The sequence below is a fragment of the Ctenocephalides felis genome, unplaced genomic scaffold (assembly GCF_003426905.1).
Source record: "Ctenocephalides felis isolate EL2017-DRISC unplaced genomic scaffold, ASM342690v1 CF-g0.4_SCAFFOLD_01170, whole genome shotgun sequence".
NCBI classification, from domain to species: Eukaryota; Metazoa; Arthropoda; class Insecta; order Siphonaptera; family Pulicidae; genus Ctenocephalides; species Ctenocephalides felis.
The window spans coordinates 86,137,186-86,156,241 of NW_020537324.1; the positions used below are offsets into that span (position 1 = coordinate 86,137,186).

The 19,056-nt window shown below is 31.4% G+C and overlaps 2 protein-coding genes and 1 long non-coding RNA gene across 3 annotated transcripts; all 3 read left to right on the forward strand.

Moving 5' to 3' along the window:
- Nucleotides 1-964: 964 nt before the first annotated feature.
- LOC113367894 (agrin-like) lies at nt 965-8,409 on the forward strand. Its single transcript, XM_026609468.1, has 8 exons — nt 965-1,052; nt 6,249-6,284; nt 6,489-6,610; nt 7,214-7,331; nt 7,398-7,517; nt 7,583-7,693; nt 7,761-8,036; nt 8,126-8,409. The coding sequence occupies exons 1-8, from the start codon at nt 965-967 to the stop codon at nt 8,407-8,409; spliced, it is 1,155 nt and encodes a 384-aa protein (XP_026465253.1).
- A 2,061-nt stretch (nt 8,410-10,470) lies between these two features.
- LOC113367895 (agrin-like) lies at nt 10,471-14,315 on the forward strand. The gene is made up of 9 exons (XM_026609469.1): nt 10,471-10,475; nt 10,879-10,931; nt 11,013-11,156; nt 12,590-12,709; nt 12,910-13,161; nt 13,225-13,485; nt 13,546-13,618; nt 13,698-13,862; nt 14,102-14,315. Exons 1-9 carry the CDS (start codon nt 10,471-10,473, stop codon nt 14,253-14,255), a joined length of 1,227 nt encoding a protein of 408 aa, XP_026465254.1. The 3' UTR covers nt 14,256-14,315.
- Nucleotides 14,316-15,764: 1,449 nt separating this feature from the next.
- On the forward strand, nt 15,765-17,076 carry LOC113365746. Its single transcript, XR_003366237.1, has 3 exons — nt 15,765-15,904; nt 16,579-16,661; nt 16,996-17,076. It is a non-coding gene; the product is annotated as an uncharacterized LOC113365746 (long non-coding RNA).
- The last annotated feature ends 1,980 nt before the right edge of the window (nt 17,077-19,056 follow it).

Genomic DNA, 19,056 nt, shown 5'->3' on the forward strand with positions numbered 1-19,056 from the left:
ATGAAGTCATTTAAACTAAAATCGTTAGCCTAAACTTCAAATCAAATCGACTGTAAAAATTGTAATATTGAAACAGTAAAATTACCAAAAATAAATTATACATAATATTAATTTCTGCAATTTCTATTACTAATTTGGGCATTTTTTTGAGCTTTGAGTTCTCAATTAACTAGTTGGTATTGGTATTTTGCCTTGATGCAAGTTACCTGAACTTCCCAATCTGGGTAAATAATTGACTCAATCAATAAAAAATAAATTAATTTATGAGTTATTAAAAGTATTCCGGGTGGATTTATAACACATAAGAGTACATTTTCAAAAATCGACAATTTTTATAATTGAACCGGTTTCGCACAGAATTATTTGCAAATGCGTTTAGACTGTGACTATACGGGGGCACTTTTTCTATTTCGTGTAAATTAATTAAACAACTATTTTTTTGGAATTGAATTCGAAATGAAATGACGATTGTTAATGTTCTGGAGATAAATTGATTTATGATTTACATTTGATTTGCTCAGATATAAAGAAGGCAAAAATAATGAAACAATTACAGTATTTGTAATAATATATTTGAAAACGTTTAAAATTTCTCGTATATTTCATTATGGTACGGGAAGTTCCAGCAATTTGCCTTCACGATGCCATACACCACTAGTTTATTTCTTCGACTGAACATGTGGTCGTAGCCTTAGATTTCCGTATTCCCGCCACACACGTCAACCATCAGAGAACCAGAATTAACAGAGTGCATTATTATTATTATATTTGAGATATATAAATTCCTTTAGCGACGACTTTACAATTTAACAATTTTACAATTTCACATTTCATTATTATATGTCTTATTACATTTCAAAGCCCAGGTATGTGTACATTTATATATATAAATATAAAGTGTACAGTTTATGCTCCTTTGCAATTCTGCACGAGCCAGCTATTTATGAGCAATGGGTGTGATCAAATGGACCCATATACGACCACCTGGGGGGCACTGGGGAATTTTACCATTGAGCCCCACGTATCTGCTCCAGTCATGATAATGGACAGAAGTAAGAAATTACATCAATATAAACTACACATTTTAACCACTGATTGGTTTAACCAAGTAAAGATAAATGAGTTTTAGCAAATTTTTGGAGAATGTTTTTTATCAATCCCTACTGCTTGATATCAAGCTGTCCGAGAAGTGAAGTTGCACAGTTACAGCAAGTTCATATTAATAAATACATAAATATTTACAACTTTTACCATGACTCAATTCCTCTCTTTCATCTTATCTTTGTCATTATGTAATATAGTTTTAAAAAAAAACTCATCCTACGCAATGCCATCCATTTCAAATTACATTTAAAAAGCACTCCAAGTGTCACATTATATTTTTTTATAATGTCGATTAATTAATTCGATATTGAAGTGTTTATGCTCTTAAAATCTTATGGGAACAGAATATAAACTCTTCAGAGAGTAATTACAACACTTGAATTAAATATGTCGATGGGGACATGGGGACAGATTTGGCAATCGGAAGAATTATTTATTATGTCATCTGGGTAATAGTTTTTAACTTACAATTCAATACACTAATTTCAAAGACAAGTTATTTTTTCTAACAATTATCATTGACATATATGACTGAGGCAATATTTTTGGCTCCAAGCCATCCACGTACTGATTGTATGCAAATTTCAAGATTCTATCACAAATCTCTTTACAACTCTCTGGCAAAAATTTAAAGACTTAACCAAGAAATTTGTTATTTCCAAAAGTCGAAATTTACTTAATTTTTTAATTTAAACTGTATAAATTGCTAGTAATTTAGACCATCTGGATAAGATTTGCAGTGTTCTAATTACTAATTATGTAATTGTGGAATTCGTTTCTGATTTCACAAAGACTTCTTTATGGGATTGAAATGTAAAATGATACTTATAAAGTGTTTATTGAACTCATTTATCAAGTGCTTGATATAATTAATAACATGTTTAATTAAATTGATCATTCTTATTAAAATATATGGAAAACTTCGGGTTTGTTTGAAATTAACACATTTTAAAAATAAATTTGCAAGAGTGCTTAATTTTATACAATAAAGGCGCAACCATGATAAAATAAAAACTGGAGTATAAAAAATATCTTAACAATTCTGATTTGTTATATATTATCAATATTGGGACGACAAGTGAGTGGGTCTTTCAGCCCTCTTGGGACAAATTAAATATTACTAATCATACCCCATGTACTCTCATATTAATGATTAAAAAATTTGGCAAGTACAATCATGGTCCTGAGACACGGAATAAATAATTCATTCAATAGGTTTAGTTAAAATATATCCTGGTATCATTCTTATTGCTACTCACCCCCTCAGGTAATTATAGGTAGTAAAAGAATAGGTTCTCTGATTTGGTGATAGTTATCACCCCGACAGTAGCTTGAAGCCCTTTTTCTTCACAATATAAATTTGAAAGTAACGGACATCAGTGCGAGTCAATTGAATAGATGGCTCTGTGAGAGCACAGAATGTATATGAAGTTGGCTATGAGATATAAAAAATATGTGATATTCATTAAAGTATATTGTGTTTTAGTACAATGAAAGATAAATATAAAATCACATAATCCAACAGGATTACAGTAGTGATTAGAATATCTTACCCAATTGGGTAAAAAAATCGCTTTCCACTTGTTCAACACACTCGCCATATTGTTAACGAAAACCGTCAACCATAGACAGGTACCTTTTATAATATAATATTATCTAGTACATTTTTGTTATTATTGTATTATTAAAAACATAATACGATTGTAATACCAGATTTAGTTTCAAATACCCGTGCACTAAAATTCATTAATTTTCATTTCAAATTTGGCGCCATTAATTTGAATGCCAAAAGCAGCGCTATCACGTCGAGCGGAGGACCCTTTAAGTATTCCTTCTGAACGTAAAAATCGGGAGAGAGAAACGTCTAATATATGAACACATGGTATCCTAATATTGTCTAGAGGTACCTATATCTACTTTATTAACCATTTTATTTATATAAATATCAAACAATTTAGATAGAGACTCTTTAATTTGATTATTTTCCCGGAGACCACCCGGTGTGGTCAAAGTGTGGCGACGATGGCGACACATTAACCTTATCACAGAACAATTATTTATTCTCCTTTTATTTCCTACGAATAAATTTTGTTTTGTGTCCATTCCGAACGACAAATACTACATTATTATTCAGACATTTTCTAAACGCTCTCTACTGAAGAAAATTAATGGCTAAGGCTTAAAGAGCGAACGATCTTTAAAATTATATATATATATAAATATATATATATATATATATATATATATATATATATAATTAAAGTACCTAATTAATATGTGCCATATTCTGCTACTATATTATGTCAGCTTCAGTAATAAAATTCCCAAACTGATCATTTTCTTTCCAAGTAATTTAATATCTGAGTAAGTACCAGAAGGATTTTTCTCTCAATTATCATAAATCGAGTTCGAAAATCGTCTTTTCAGCATTTGCGATTTAATAACCGAAAATGGCTTTGGAAGCATTTCTTAAAAGCAATTTACTTATATGAAAGATTCCAGATATCGAAGTTAATGAGCCAAAGTATCGGATTTCAAAATTTAAATGTCACCCGAAATCGTATTTATATAAATACAAACACAAATAATAATATATATACATATATATTTATTTATACTCGTGTGTCTGTGTATTTAATGATTTGACAACATTTAATGGCCTAATAAATAATTATATGGACGATAAATTTAAGTTTCTCCCAAATCTCTTAATTAAAGACATCACAATATTACATTATAAATATTCGCATACACACATATAAATATTATATGTGTGTAAATAATATATAAATAATTCTTGAATAATATTTATTATGTACGTTTCGACACTGTATGTGTGTCATCATCACACACGTTAACAAATTCTAAAAAATATTTTACAAAAAATTACAATAATACAAGAAGATGTAACAAATAAAAATGAGAAAAACTCCTAAAGAGAGATTGATGTTGTTTACAAAACAAATTGTAACGATTGCGATTGATATATCGGCGAAAGTTCATAAAATATTTACAAATATTCATTATTCTATTTGATTGATTACAATGTCTTTAAATTTTAGGTAATTTGTTTTTTTCTGATTTGCTATATATTAATATTTTGATTTTTTATATCTTCTAGCAATCTTGTAATTTATTTTAATCTTTGTAAAAAAGTTTTTAAATTTGTTAAACATGCTGAATGATAATACACTACACATACAGTGCCGAGACGTACATAAAAAATTGTTTATTATTTGTTGCTTTTTATTTCGACTATAACTTCGATATCAAAAAATTATTTATTTATTTTTTCAATTATTTTATTCAACGATTCGGGAATAAGGAATGTTTATTTTGTGACTATTTTGATTATTTTTTAATTGATAGATATAGAGAATTGAATTTAAAAGTTAAATATAGAAAATATAGAGAATTTGAATTTTGTTAGCGTGTTGCCTGAATCAAATATTTAGTATCGCGCTCTCGCTCTAACATACAATGTTAAAAAGAGATAGAATATAAAAACGAAACAAACGAGTCAAAATTATAAAAAATCACTGTGAAGTACGCAACAATATTTCAAAATGGCGGTTTTTATTGATAACATTTATCATATTATTCGCCTTTTTATGTTTATCAGTTTACTTAAAAAATGTTTATTATTTTACTATCGATCAGAATGTACGTCTTTTATATATTAATTTTAAATATTATTTGAAATTAAATACTCTTCATCGTTTTTGTTTGTTATTCCAGCATATTCATTGAATACATTATTGTGCTTAATATTTTCAAAATAATTTGTGGAAAGAAGAGTCAAATTAGGACCCAAAACGTTTGAAAATTAATTAAAAATATTTTTTTGTGTTCTTTCTAAATCTATTATCAAATTCACTATTTCATCTTCTGAATTTATTACCATTTTCTTCTACCCACCATAAAATCTTCTCCATACATAAATAACAGCTACTAAATTCTCGAAATATTTCCTAACCTAAAAGCGATTGTGTAACCCGAATGTGTCTTTTTTTTCTAATCTTGACAAATTAATTGAGTATCAAATTACTGGCCACTAATTTCTCTAAAAATAAAGATATTTATGTAACTCAAAAATAGATTCATCGCCGCATTTGTAAACATCTATAAAGGCCATGATACCTTTCAACAGTAGCTGGAGAGGAGATTGATATATTAACTTTGCTACTTAACATATATTTTTACATATATACATAAATAAAAATGGAATTTAATTATAAATCATTATAATATAAATATTATATTTGGTAAATGATACATATGTCCATTATTCATCGCTATAAAATCAGTGCCTTCATTCATGTGGTGTGTGTTAAATCAAATCAAATCGAATCAAATCAAATTAAAACTAAAATTAATAATCACAGTGCTTTCTCAATTCAAGAATTCATTAATAAACAATAATCATCGAGCTTTTACTAATCGCATAATAAATAAAACTTTTTTGGAACTATTTTTTTGACAGTTTGTTGAAGTAATTGAATTTTTGCTGTGGCAACACTGGAAAATCAAATCAATCAACACAAATTTGATTTAAAACTAAAATTAATAATCATTGTGCTTTGGTAATTCAAAAAGTGCTTCAATAATTCATTAATACACAATAATCATCGCGCTTTTACTAATTAAATAATAAAAAACATATTCTGAGCTATTTTTTGACAGTTTGTTGAAGTATTAAATTTTTGTTGCGGCAACACTGATAATTGACAGTTAAAATGGCGGATCTCTATTTAATTTTAATTATTTATTTTTAACATAAAATATTATATTATACTTATGGTTGTTATTAAAAGTGTTTTTATCTAACTAATAATAAATATAATACTGGAGTATGTAGTCTTTGAAATGTTAACAGTAAATTTTATCACAAAATGCAGTTTTTTGTGTTGTTTTAAAAACAGGAACAAATTATCAAAATTTATTTACAATTGTGTCTAAAATATATGTTGCACAATAAAAATTCAATACATTTGCCAAATAGTCAACAAATTAGCTGAGAATATTCCCATTATTAAAATTTAAATCTAAAACTACATAAACAATTGTGACGGTGGCCTTAATAACCCTAACTGACAATTATAAAACCAAGTGACAATTACAATTCTCTTATTTCTGTATTACAGGTGAACCTTATATCCCTAGACCGCAAATTATAGAAAGTAAGTTGTGTGAAATAGACTCCAGAAATTTTCAACAAAAAATGCTAATCTAATTTAGAAAGTGTTACTAATAAAACATTAAATTATGAATAAATAATCATCTATTCGCTATAATTTATAGTCGTGTGACCGTGTGAGAAATACTATTAAATGCATTTATAATTATGTAGATTAATTTATGTGATTTTTTGTGCTTGTTCGTAGCGCCATGTGAAAGGAAACATTGTGCGCACAATGCAGACTGCATAGAAGTTCCTACGGAGGTGGATCCGAGTGGGGCTATATGCGAATGCGTTACTAATTGTCCGGATTATGATAATAAACAGGTAAAAACTAATCAAAAGTAGAAAATTATTCAATAACAATAGTAATCAGATAAATCCTTACATTCAAATTCAAATAATTGCTTAGCGAGTTACCTGATTCAAATATTTAGTATCGCGCACTCGCTCTAACGCACGTTGTTAAAAAGAGATAGATGATAAAACTGAAGCAAAATGGCCAAGTTTATTAATGGCGTCATTTACGCCAAAACCTAGAATTTTCTTAGCGTATTGCCTGGCTCAAATATTTAATATCGCGCTCTCGCTCTAACACATATTGCCAAAAAGAGATAGAAGATAAAACCGAAACAAACGGGTTGAAATTATAAAAAATAACTGTGAAGTATGCAACAATATTTAAAAATGGCGGTTTTTAATAAAAACATTTATGTTTATTCAAATATTTGTTAATGTCTATGTACATAAATATCAATTACAATTATTATTCAAATATTTAATATCAAGCAAGTTTCAATTATAAAAATCACTGTGAAGTATGCAACAATATTTCAAAATGGCGGTTGTTAATAAAAACATTTATGTTTATTCAAATATTTTTTAATGTCTGTGTACATAAATATCAATTACAATTATTATTTCCTCTAGCACAATGACGAACGCGTTTGCGGTTCCGATAACCGCGTTTATCCATCAAGATGTCATTTGCGTATGGCCAGTTGCAAAAACAGACTGGAATTGTATGTCAAACATGAAGGAGAATGCGGTAATTATATAATGCATAGAGATAATTATGTAATAATAATAATAACATTGAAATTAAACCTTGCAGATTCCCATAGTCCTTGCGTGGATCATCATTGTTCCCAAATTGGTTCCCATTGTATTTTGGACGCTAATAATCGCCCAAAATGCGAATGTGTACAATATTGTTCTCCAAAGGTTTTTAAAGGTTCGATATCAAAAGTTTGGCATTAATTTTATTTAATAGTGTGTGATTAAAATCGTTATTTTTAGATGACTGGATCTGTGGAGATGATGGTGTGGACTACCGAAATATTTGTGAATTGCAAAAGGCGTCATGTTTAGCTAAAACTACCATCACGGCTTTGTACAATGGAACTTGCGGTAAAAGATGCAATCATATACTAATTTCCCGACATATTATTTAATACTACAATGTAATTACTCTCAGATCCTTGTGCCCATATGACGTGCCCCCATGGAACAATTTGTGTCTTGGACCAACAAACACGCCAAGCAAAATGCGATTGCGGTCCCGAAATATGTTACAAAAGGTTTGCAAGGTCTCCATTGGGCGATAAAAGAAATTACTACCAGGAGTCTTCAGAAGTTTGCGCCAGCGACCACAAAACTTATGCCAATGAATGCGAAATGAAGCGCCAAAGTTGTCGCGAACAAAGACAGAATAACACTCTAAAAGTCGTCTACAAAGGCCACTGCGAAACAGGTAAATAGTAACAGACTAGTTTGTTAAAAAAAATGTCTTTTACTAGTACTAATACCCATTATTTTTTTATAATTATCTTCTATCTCCAGGTGTTCATCCCTGTTCAATCCACACATGTGCCTCCTCCCAACATCGTTGCGAGTTGGAGCCCCAAACCGGGACTCCCCAATGTGTATGTGGCCCCTCGCATTGTCCAAAAGTCTACACGCCCCTTTGCGTAAAATCGGAGCACACAATCGATAAAAGCCTTATGAAAAATATTAATGGAAACGATAGAGTCTTCACCATGGATTCTTATTGCAATTTGGCCAAATTGGAATGCAAACATGGACGACGGTTGGAGGTTTTGCATGAAGGAAAATGCGGTAAATAGATAATAGAAAATGGATTATTTGAATTTGTATGTACCATAAAAGATGAATCAAGTTGTGCTTATTTTGGCATAAGAGTTATCTTTATTGTTGAGATCTGTTCAAGTGTTTAAAAGCATCAGTTTATGTTTTTGCTAAATCTTTAACGAGGGAGATATTTATTTAGAGATGCAGATGGTAACAAAATGTTTTATATAAATTTATAAATAGATATCATGAAAATATCAATATTTATCTTTTCAATTATTTCTAACAATATTGAAATTGGAAAATGTTATAAACAATTTATATACTAAAGGGGGGCATGGCATCGTGCCTTAAGGCAAATTGCTAGAAATTCTGAACTTTTTTCAAAGCAATCGTACTGCTTTAACTGCATATAGACGAAATATCGAAGCGCGTAGGCGCCGTGTCGCCGTCTAACGGATGAATATTGGTACGGAACCCATAAAAATGTAAACAAAATTTATACTTATTGTTAAAATCCCCATAAAATATCTGATAATTTGATGTGCATATGTCTAATGATTCATTTTTGACCGCCAGATGGCATTTTTTTTTACTTTTTTACTAGATTTCCATAACCGCTAGACCTGCCTTCATGAAAATTTGATCAGTTCATCTTGTTAATACAAGTAAAATGTTTTTGAATTATTCAAATCGGAGGCTCCGTTCTCTTAAAAACCGAGTTACCGTTTTTGGCACTTTTTGCCCCGTATCTTCGAAACTGCTGGACCTGCCTTCGCCAAAAACTAATCAGCACGTCTCCTTATCAATGCGAATCGAATGATTTTTGAATGATTCAAATCGTTTCATCCGTGTTCCCGAAATCGTCGACGAAAATTTGTATCCGCACACACACACACATACATCAATGTTCAGGAGGTTTTGAAAATTAAAGATATATAAAAATTTTCATTTTCGATTTTTTAACTTGCCCTACAGAAAGTTAAAGAATATTAATAAACTTAATAATAAACTTGAAATTTAAATTAGGAAAATAAATATGTTAAAATTTATAAAATTATAAATTTTTTCAAAGTTATTTCAATATTTAATTTATATTTCACAACATATTATTTATTAATTTTTATTGAATCAAAATCTATAAACATTTTTTTTATTTAATTTCAATTTTTAATTTATTTTCATTATAATATTCAATTTTAATTTTAATTTTTTATTTTCAGATTTCAGAACAAAATATATAAATACCTAATAACAATTTTGAATTTTAAATATTTTTTTTAATTTTAAGAAGTATTTAAATTTTTATTAGACAAGAATATATTTATGTATACAAAGAATATTGATATTTTTAAGCATTTTGAGAATAATTGCCAATTTGAAATTCAAAAACAGATATGAATATGTAAATTTTATATATTTTTTCAAAGTTATTTCAATATTTAATTTATATTTCATTCAATTAATATAGGATTATTTATGAATTTTCATTGAAGTAAAATCTATAAACATTTTTTTATTTCATTTCCACTTTTAATTTATTTTTATTATAATATTTAATTCATTTTTTTATTTCCAGATTCATGTGAAATACTTGACTGTTCTTATTATTCAACGTGCCTTAAAGATGGTGAGTATTTTTAAAACACTATTATTAAAAAACAAGTCATAAAAAGTGCCAAATGATTATTAATTTTATTCAAATTTAATTTCTACAACAATTTAAATTTACTTAATTTTACCGAATATTTCATTGATAATTCCATTGATAATCTATGTCATTGCCAAGAATCGATCCGAGGATCGCTGGCATGTGAGTAGGGCACCATACTGACTTAGCTATTAGCGCCATAAAATATTTATTAAAAATAATAATAGAGGTCCAGAATTAATTATTTATCGATTTCTCTTTTTTAAGATGTGGGAAGAGTTTCCTGCGTATGTCCAAAACTAGAGGACTGCCTCTTCGACAACAGTACGACCAAGGAACAATACACGGTTTGTGGAACAAATGGAGAAACCTACTTTTCGGAATGCCATTTGCACGCAGAGTCTTGCAAGAAAAACCAGCACATAGCCGTCGCCCATAGCGGAGAATGCGGTAAAAAATACACCACAACCCCAAACTAACCCCAAACTTAAACCTTTAATCTATTACCATTTCAGATCTCTGCGCCGGTGTCATATGTTCCTCGGGGGCACGCTGTTCCCGAGGCTCCTGTCTCCGTTCTGGGGGCAACGAGTTGTCCGCCGAAGTGGTAGTAGGGGGCCCCACCCGTATCACGGACTTAACCCCAAGAACGGAATGTCAATGCCATTTATTGGGGACGGCTGTGAGAAGAATGACATCTCTTGTCGGGAATCAGGACGACAGGAATAGATACGGAAGCGTCTCGTGCGCCTGCGAGTGCATGAGGGGGGGTCACTGGGGCTAATTGCGACAGGTAAGATAATTGACACATAAGGATAAAGAATTTATGATTACTGTTTTGCAATTTTTTTAGGTGTATGGAAGGTTATTGGGGTCTCCATCTAACTGAATTTGACGGTTGCAAACGTAAGTAACATATAAAAAACTGTCTTATACAAATTTAAATTTCCGTCTACCATCAATCTACTAAATCAATCTCTAATCCAGGTTGCGAATGCGATATCTACGGTTCTTTAAGATCAGATTGTGACCAGAACTCCGGAAAATGCGTTTGCAAACCAGGAGTCATCGGTGCCAAATGCGATTTGTGCAAGTTGTCTAGAAATGCACCAGGACCTGATCTATGTGAAGGTATAGGTAAAATATTGCAAAAACAATTAAGATGGTCGTGTACATAGATAAAAGAAGACTATATAGATCGCTCTCTCAAGCCACATTTCGTTGTCACGTTTTTCCGATCAAATCTGTCAATTTTCTGGGTTAGTTTACGTCTCCCACTATATAGATGGCGCTAGCGTCGACCGTGGGTGCGAATATAAAATGCTGTAGAAATGCACCAATATTATATAGAGCGTTTGAATTCGAAATTAAAACTAGTGGGGTGGGTGGCATCGTGCCTTAAGGCAAATTGCTGGAACTTCCCGTACCGTAACGAAACGTTCGAGGAATATTGAATGTTTTCAAATAGATTATTATAAATATTGTATTATTGTCTAATATTTATAAGAATTATATAAACTGAATTGCAGAGTTGAAATTATTTGTTTAAAGTATATTAGAACTATAGTCAGAATTAAAAATAAAATCTGAATTATTTTCGATATACAAAAAATTAAAAAAAAAAAAAAAAAAAAATGGTACAAAATTTTTTTTTCCAAAATCAATTATTTTGTTAAGACAAGCAGAAAGTTCTTTGAATCAATTGAATCGGACGCTTAGTTCTCTCAAAAACTGCCATTTTTTGTACATTTAGCTCTGTATCTCCGAAATGGCTGGGCCTGCCTTTGCGAAAAACTAATAACCCTTTCTCCCAATCATTACTAATGGAATGTTTTTTAGATAATTCAAATCGGATGCTCCGTTCTCTCAAAAACTCGATTTCTATTTTCTGCACTCTTTGCTCCTTATCTCCGTAACTGCTGGACCTGTCTTTGCTAAAAACTAATCAGCTCTTCTCCTTATTAATAGGAATCGAATGTTTTTTAAACCATTCAAATCGGTTGATCCGTACGCCCGAAAACGTGGACGAAAATTTGTATCCATACATACATACACACACACACACACACACACACACACACACACACACATCCATTTTTTCTGAGGTATGCCAAAACGTTCAGAAACCTTCAAAACGTCGAGAAATGTAAAAATTTTCAATTCCGATTTTCGGCCCATTACAATAACTTACCCTACGGGAAGTTAAAAAAAGAATTTTAAAAAGCATTTATTTTTATATATTACATACATGATTACAGAAGATGGTATTCAGCTTCATATATTCAGCGACATATTTTTTTATGAAACATCAAAAGGCAATTCTTGCTATTCACAATTTTCGCTATTTTGTTGTGGCATAGTCGATCCCAAACTAACATTAGCAGTGATAAAAGAAAAGTGGAATTTTAAAGGCCATATTAGATTCTCGAATATTTTCTTTAGCCCGTTTTGTAGCGCTACCAGCGCTCCAATCGAGGGAGACGGAACTAAAAACAAGATTACAGATGTTTGTTCGGAGATTACCGAAGGAGATGGTTATGTATAAATATTAATTTGTTGTTTAGATAATGCAAGTTATGGAAATGGTGGACAATTGCCAAGGGATGAACCCCAACAGACGAAATCTGTGAGGCATCTTATGAAGGTTCCTGGCACGCATTCTGGAAGGCCGATATATAACTCAGGTAGATATCAATTTACCATCAAATGAGCTGATTGAATGAAATCATATTAGACTTAAAATACTGCTTCAAAACTGTAATTAGTAAATTAGTAAAAAAAAATCGAGTATAAACCAACTTTTATTTAGTTTTATACACCTTAATTAGAATATAAATGTTCCTGTATCAATAATTATTCTTCGTTAAACATAAATATTTTACAGATCAATCCTACACCCATGTTCTGAACCACCAACCCAAAACAGTACACATGATACCAGCGCCTCTACTGGGTGATCTTTGCGAAATGGACAGTCATTGTGGAGCCCCGGGCTCTGTTTGTCGTGGAGGCGCCTGTATATGTGAACCATCTGAATCAGAAAACGATAGCACATCTTCCAAAGAGGAAAATTCATCAAAAGGTGTTAAAGAAAGATTGGTGCCGAGTGCTGATAGAACTGCTTGCATTCCAATAAGTAAGTAGAAGAAAAATTATATTACTGAAATATTGTTTTCAATTATGATCTGTTACATTTTAGCTTCCAAATCCTCCCCAAAACCCATCCAAAATCTACCAGCAACTCCAGGAGTTTGGTTTAACGGTCGTTCCTCCTTGGCAATCTTACGACCTCCTGCCTCAATCCTGGACCTAGCCAGGTATACGGTTTCTCTGCACGTTGAGCTAAAGGCGACTCACCAGGATGGTGTCATCGTTTATGCCCAGGCAAATCCTACAGGACATGGTGACAGGATAGGTTTGGCCCTGATCAATGGCAGAGTGGAATTTTTCTACGATTTAGGTAAAAGAAAATGGAACAATAGAAGTAATAATGAAGGGTATTAAAAACAATAATTTACAGGAGGTGGTCCAGTACGTCTGATGTCTCCAGGATATATTCGGTTAGGAAAACCGTATCTGATCCAAGCAAGAAGGTAAATTAAATAAACAAATTAAATTTTGTTTATATTTGTGCATTTCATTTAATTCTGTTCTTGTTTTGCAATTTTTTAGATATAGAAAAGACGGTTGGTTGCGTGTACAACCTCTGGACGCTGATGAAAACGACCAGGAAGAAAATAACGAACCAGTAACAGCAACATCTCCTGGCTCTTTGACTTCTTTAGATTTGGACAAATCTGAATTTTATATTGGACGTGTCGCCAGCAACTATTCGAGGTAAATAAAAGACACAAATAGGAAAGGACATAGATTTATAGATTGTGACCTAATATAGATAAAGTGGTGGCACTCACCCTTAAAGTTGACAATAGTAAATACATAAAATAAATTATTAATCAAAAATAATAAATTTGGATGCTTTGGTCAATAGTAAAAAGGGTTGGGTATAATTTTTAAAAACAGCTAATAATAGTGATTTGGTTCAGAACCATATTTCATATTTCTTTTACTACCAGGGTCTACAGAAACATAGGGACAACCCAAGCCTTCCACGGTTGCCTATCTCTTCTCCAAATCAACGGCATGACAGTCAAATGGCCCCAGGAAAACAAAAAACGCAAACAACCACAATTCAGAAAACAACATAAACAACGAAGAACGCCATTTTGAAGTCATCCAGACCCCAAATGACGAAGAAAACAAAAACAAACCCAAAAAATCTGATGACGGTGAAGAAGTTGAGGAAGAAATTGTTATCACGAGTTCTGAAAACATTGTGGCTTGTTCTAGGGCTCATTGTGCCACTCAGCCTTGTGCACATGATGCAGTATGTGTCGAAATTCCAGACACCTACAGGTAAAGGGATAATAAACACATTTTTACAGCAAATTATTATTATTACTTTTATAATTTTGTAGGTGTGTCTGTCCACCAAATTACACAGGACCACGTTGCGAATACGAAACAGATTCGTGTCTGTTGCGGCCCTGTATGCATGGGGCACCTTGTGAAAAGTTGGTAATTGAAAAATGAAGTTTCTGGACAGGATATAGGTTATTTTGGACCTAAAGAAAACAGTGTGAATGTAAAATATAAGTGTAAATGTCCTGCAGGACTGCATGGGGACAGATGTCAACACGGTAAAAATAAAACAAGCTTCAAGATTAATAAATAAATGTATTTAACTATCATTTTTCCCTTAGTTGAATCATCAATAACCTCCGACCTGTGGATTCCGGCCTTTTCTGGACGAGAATCCTACCTGTGCCTTGCAACTTTACAAACAACCGACACAATACCAAGTCCTGATAAAAACTCATCTCTCCATTTGCCTAAAACAAATACTCCTGGACGTTCCGCAACTAAAGAGACAGATGTGCGAATCGAATTATGGATAACATTTGCTGATGACATAGCAAGCAGGCGTCAGGCAAATACGATTTTGTACTGGACAGGACACAGTTTGCCTGGTAAGGCTAGAAGTGGAGATTATTTGGTGCTGGTTCAGGAAGTTGGTGGACGTTTGAGGATGCGATACAATTTGGGAAGCGGACCAGCAGATATCAGGTAATAGATTGATAGACAACAATGAATATTGGATGCTATAATAAAATTTGTTCGCAGGTCGCAAAGTGCTTTATCATCAGGAGTTTGGCATAGAATAAACTTAAACCTACGCGGTAAAAGAGGTTCTTTGTCCATAGACGGAGGTCCCCCTTATGTAGGTGTATCCCCAGGAGCACATGCTCATCTCACTTTAAACCCTATGAAAGACAAAATATACGTAGGAGCACCACCGTAAGTACCCTGGTCGCTACATCATCATCATCTAACCTTTTATTTATACCAAATTTATATGCAGGTCTCATGTACATCTACACCCTTTATCTGGGGCTACAAGAACCTCTTTCAGAGGCGCCTTGCAAAGGGTTCTGTTAAACGAAAAGCCCATGAGGGTTCTGGGTCCTTTAGTAATGTGCGACCAGGAGAATATTTTCTATTCGAATTTTGAAAATACCACTTGTGCCGGGAGGGGTGTTTTGAAGTATAGAGGAAAACCTTGTGAAACTTTAGAAGGACGAAGGTAACAAATACTTGTTGATTTATTAATATGATGTAGATATTAAATATTTGTTGTGTTTTTTTTTAGTATTTGTCTAAACGGTGGAATGTGTTTGCCATTGCTGAACGATTTGATTTGTTTGTGTCCAGAAACTCACAGAGGAAAATATTGTGAACACAATAAGAATGTTTTTGAAAATCCGACAGCAGTATCGAGTGAAAATGATGCCTTGGAAAGTTCTAGTGAAGATAATGATGTAAGTTGTAAAAAAATTTAAGATTGTAATAACTACTGCAGTACAAACGAAAATTTAGGCTTTTTATAACAATCTAGTAATCCAAAAAACTTACTATAGTAAGTTTTTTGGATTACTAGATTGTTATAAAAAGCCTAAATTTCGTTTGTACTGCAGTAGTTATTACAATCTTAAATTTTTTACTATATATATTTTTAGCTATAGCTACCACTTATGTACTTTAATTTCTTATTATATACCTCTTGCAACTTTTATGAATTTTTAAAATCTCTCCAGGATGTTTCAGGACCTTCCAATCCAATATAAAGAACTCAAAAAGTTTCCAAAATTTGACACAAAAGTTAGTTGAACACAGAAAATGTCTTTCTTTTGATATTCTCAAATGTCTACCCTCTGAGAATCTTTTTTGATAAATTTTTAATATTGAAAACATTGTTAAAATTTTGAATAGATAGAAATAAGAGAAACCCTTCCATTAAGAATTTTAAGCCTTTATTTATTAAAGTTTAGTATTGTGAAAGTAAAAGTTAAAAGAAAGTTTTTGTGATAGCATGTAAGACTTAATTGATAGTATGTTTGATACTTTGACCTGAACATGATCTTAGGTATATTATATGGTCAATTATATTACATTATATACAGATTATTAAATAATATTATTACTGTTCTTTCAGAATGAGATTCCAATAAAATACAACACTGCTTACCACTTTAATGGCAATGAAAGACACGCCTACAGAAATCGACTGACAAAAACGTAAGTAGACTTTTTAATATACAAAATATCAAGAACTCGTGTTGATCAAATAAAAAATGCTTCCTTTAAATTACTCAGTTTATTTTAAATGTTACTTGTATCGCGGTTCAGCAGCAAGAGAGTTATTTTACATAGTTTAAATATAAGATGGCGGATACATAGTTTTATGGTAGGAGAACAGTATTGCCAACATCACTAAGAATAATGGCGAGACATTTGAATTACAAATATATATATAACATTACATTTGATATTACATAAGAAAAAATGTGACAAACAATTTTGTCCACGTGTTAATTATCCAAAAAATATTAAAATCTTCTTTTTTCCATAGGAGATCCTTATCCAAAGGCACTCGCTACCAATTAGAGTTCAAAACCAATTCCCAAAATGGACTTATGTTCTACCGAGCCAATAGTGGAAAAGATGCGCCCCTTTCCAGGGACTATGTAGCCCTGGCCTTATCAAAAGGAAGACTGCAATTGGCTTATGTCTGTGGGGGCGATTTGGCCGACGACGTTAGGTAAATAAATAAATAATAATAATAATGTCATAAAGATACAAGTCTGGTTAGGAGTAAGAGCAATTGTAAGAGCTCTGGTCTTGCAATCAAAGTTACTGGTTCAATTCCCGTCTAGGACGTCCTGATATCAAGCAGTAGGAGTAGGAGTAAGAGTTGTAAAAGATTTGGACTTGCAATCATGAAGTTACAGGTTCAATTCCAGGCTAGAAAAACCTGATATCAAGCAGTCACTTGAAAATGTAGATCTAGATATGATTTCAGTAAAAATATTATGGTAGAGATCGTTAGTAGCAATATGAAGTAAATCTTATCTAGAATTGAAACCAAGGGTAGATTTACGTGCTACAGTTAGTGGTGCAAAGCGGTTGTGTTTGCAATCTATTTATACTTCTTTTATCTGTACATTAATGTTTATTGTTATTTTTATCAGATATCTCCAATCGCAAGTATTTGTAAACGATTCCAAATGGCATAAGGTCACGATAAGACAAAGGAAGAATTCCATACAATTAAAACTAAATCGTGAAAGAGACATCAAAGCCCGATGCAAAAGACCTCAGCATGGATTAAAACCCAACACGAAACTTTGGCTAGGTATTTCGAAATACTTATCATTAAAAATCAAAACCATTCTACTAATTGTAATTCTTTTTCCAGGGGGTGCTCCAAAGAATTCGATGCTCTACTCCACACTGGTAACAGACGAGTATCTAATTGGATTCAAGGGTTGCATCAGAACGTTTTCGGTGAACAATCAGATTTTAGACTTGTCCAGGACAGCTCCTGGTAGCTCTTCGAGGTCCTTACAACTGTGCCAACATGGATAATTGGGATATATAAAGTAGTTATTGTAATTTTCAACAGTACTTAGCAATAAATAGACCCAGGGTGAAAAATAAGTGTAGACTCTATTTAAATGCTGAGTTCTTGAGTTGATCTTTTCGCTGACGACCTGTGTGTACGAGTGATCCTAAATTTATCACTCAGTTAAATTGTTAAGAATATTAATTTGTAATTGGAATGTTTAGTTCTTTAAAAGTATAACTTTTAATGTTAAAATTTTGTTTGATACTTCTGGCTCGTACACACGGGTAGCAAAAAGGTTCATTAATTAGCTAAAAATATCTAATATAATAACCGAATTCATTTAATTTAACAAAAATGCGCTTTTGACTATTTTATTAGTTTAAAATATAGCATTAAGTGACATACAGCTACAGATATACAGTATTAATTTATCGTACGGTTTTTTATTTATTATAAATACAGTAAAACCCCGATAAGACGATTTTTGAAGAACCATTATCGATTATCACGGTCGTCTTAACGGGGTTCTTCTGTATTACATTATGTATGTTGTGATTTTATGAATGTTTAATTAATTTTTATATTAATTAGTTTAATTATAGTTATGTTGGCATGTATTTGCAAAAATATATGTTGATGAAATAGTCACAAAATATATATAGAAGTACCTTAATAATTATAAATTATCTTTTTATAGGTTAGATATTTTATAATAAGTTCATTAATAATATTTGTTAATATAATCTTAACATAACGTTAATGGTTTATTTTAGAGTATTGTTATATTATTTGATAAAAGGGCAATAATAAATTGTTAAAAGTTAGTTAAATGATATTATAGGACTGTCTTGTATTGTAACATAATGATTTTTGGAAAAAATACCATTTTTTAGGATATTTTGAATAAATTTAATACCTTAATATATTACTTTCTTTGATTTCTCTATTTTTGTTAATTATGCTATAGCATATTTTTTACTAATTTATGTAATTAAAATAAGACATTCATATTTTTAAGACATTTTAAAAGTAGTTTCTGTTCAAATAATTAGTGTTCATCTATTC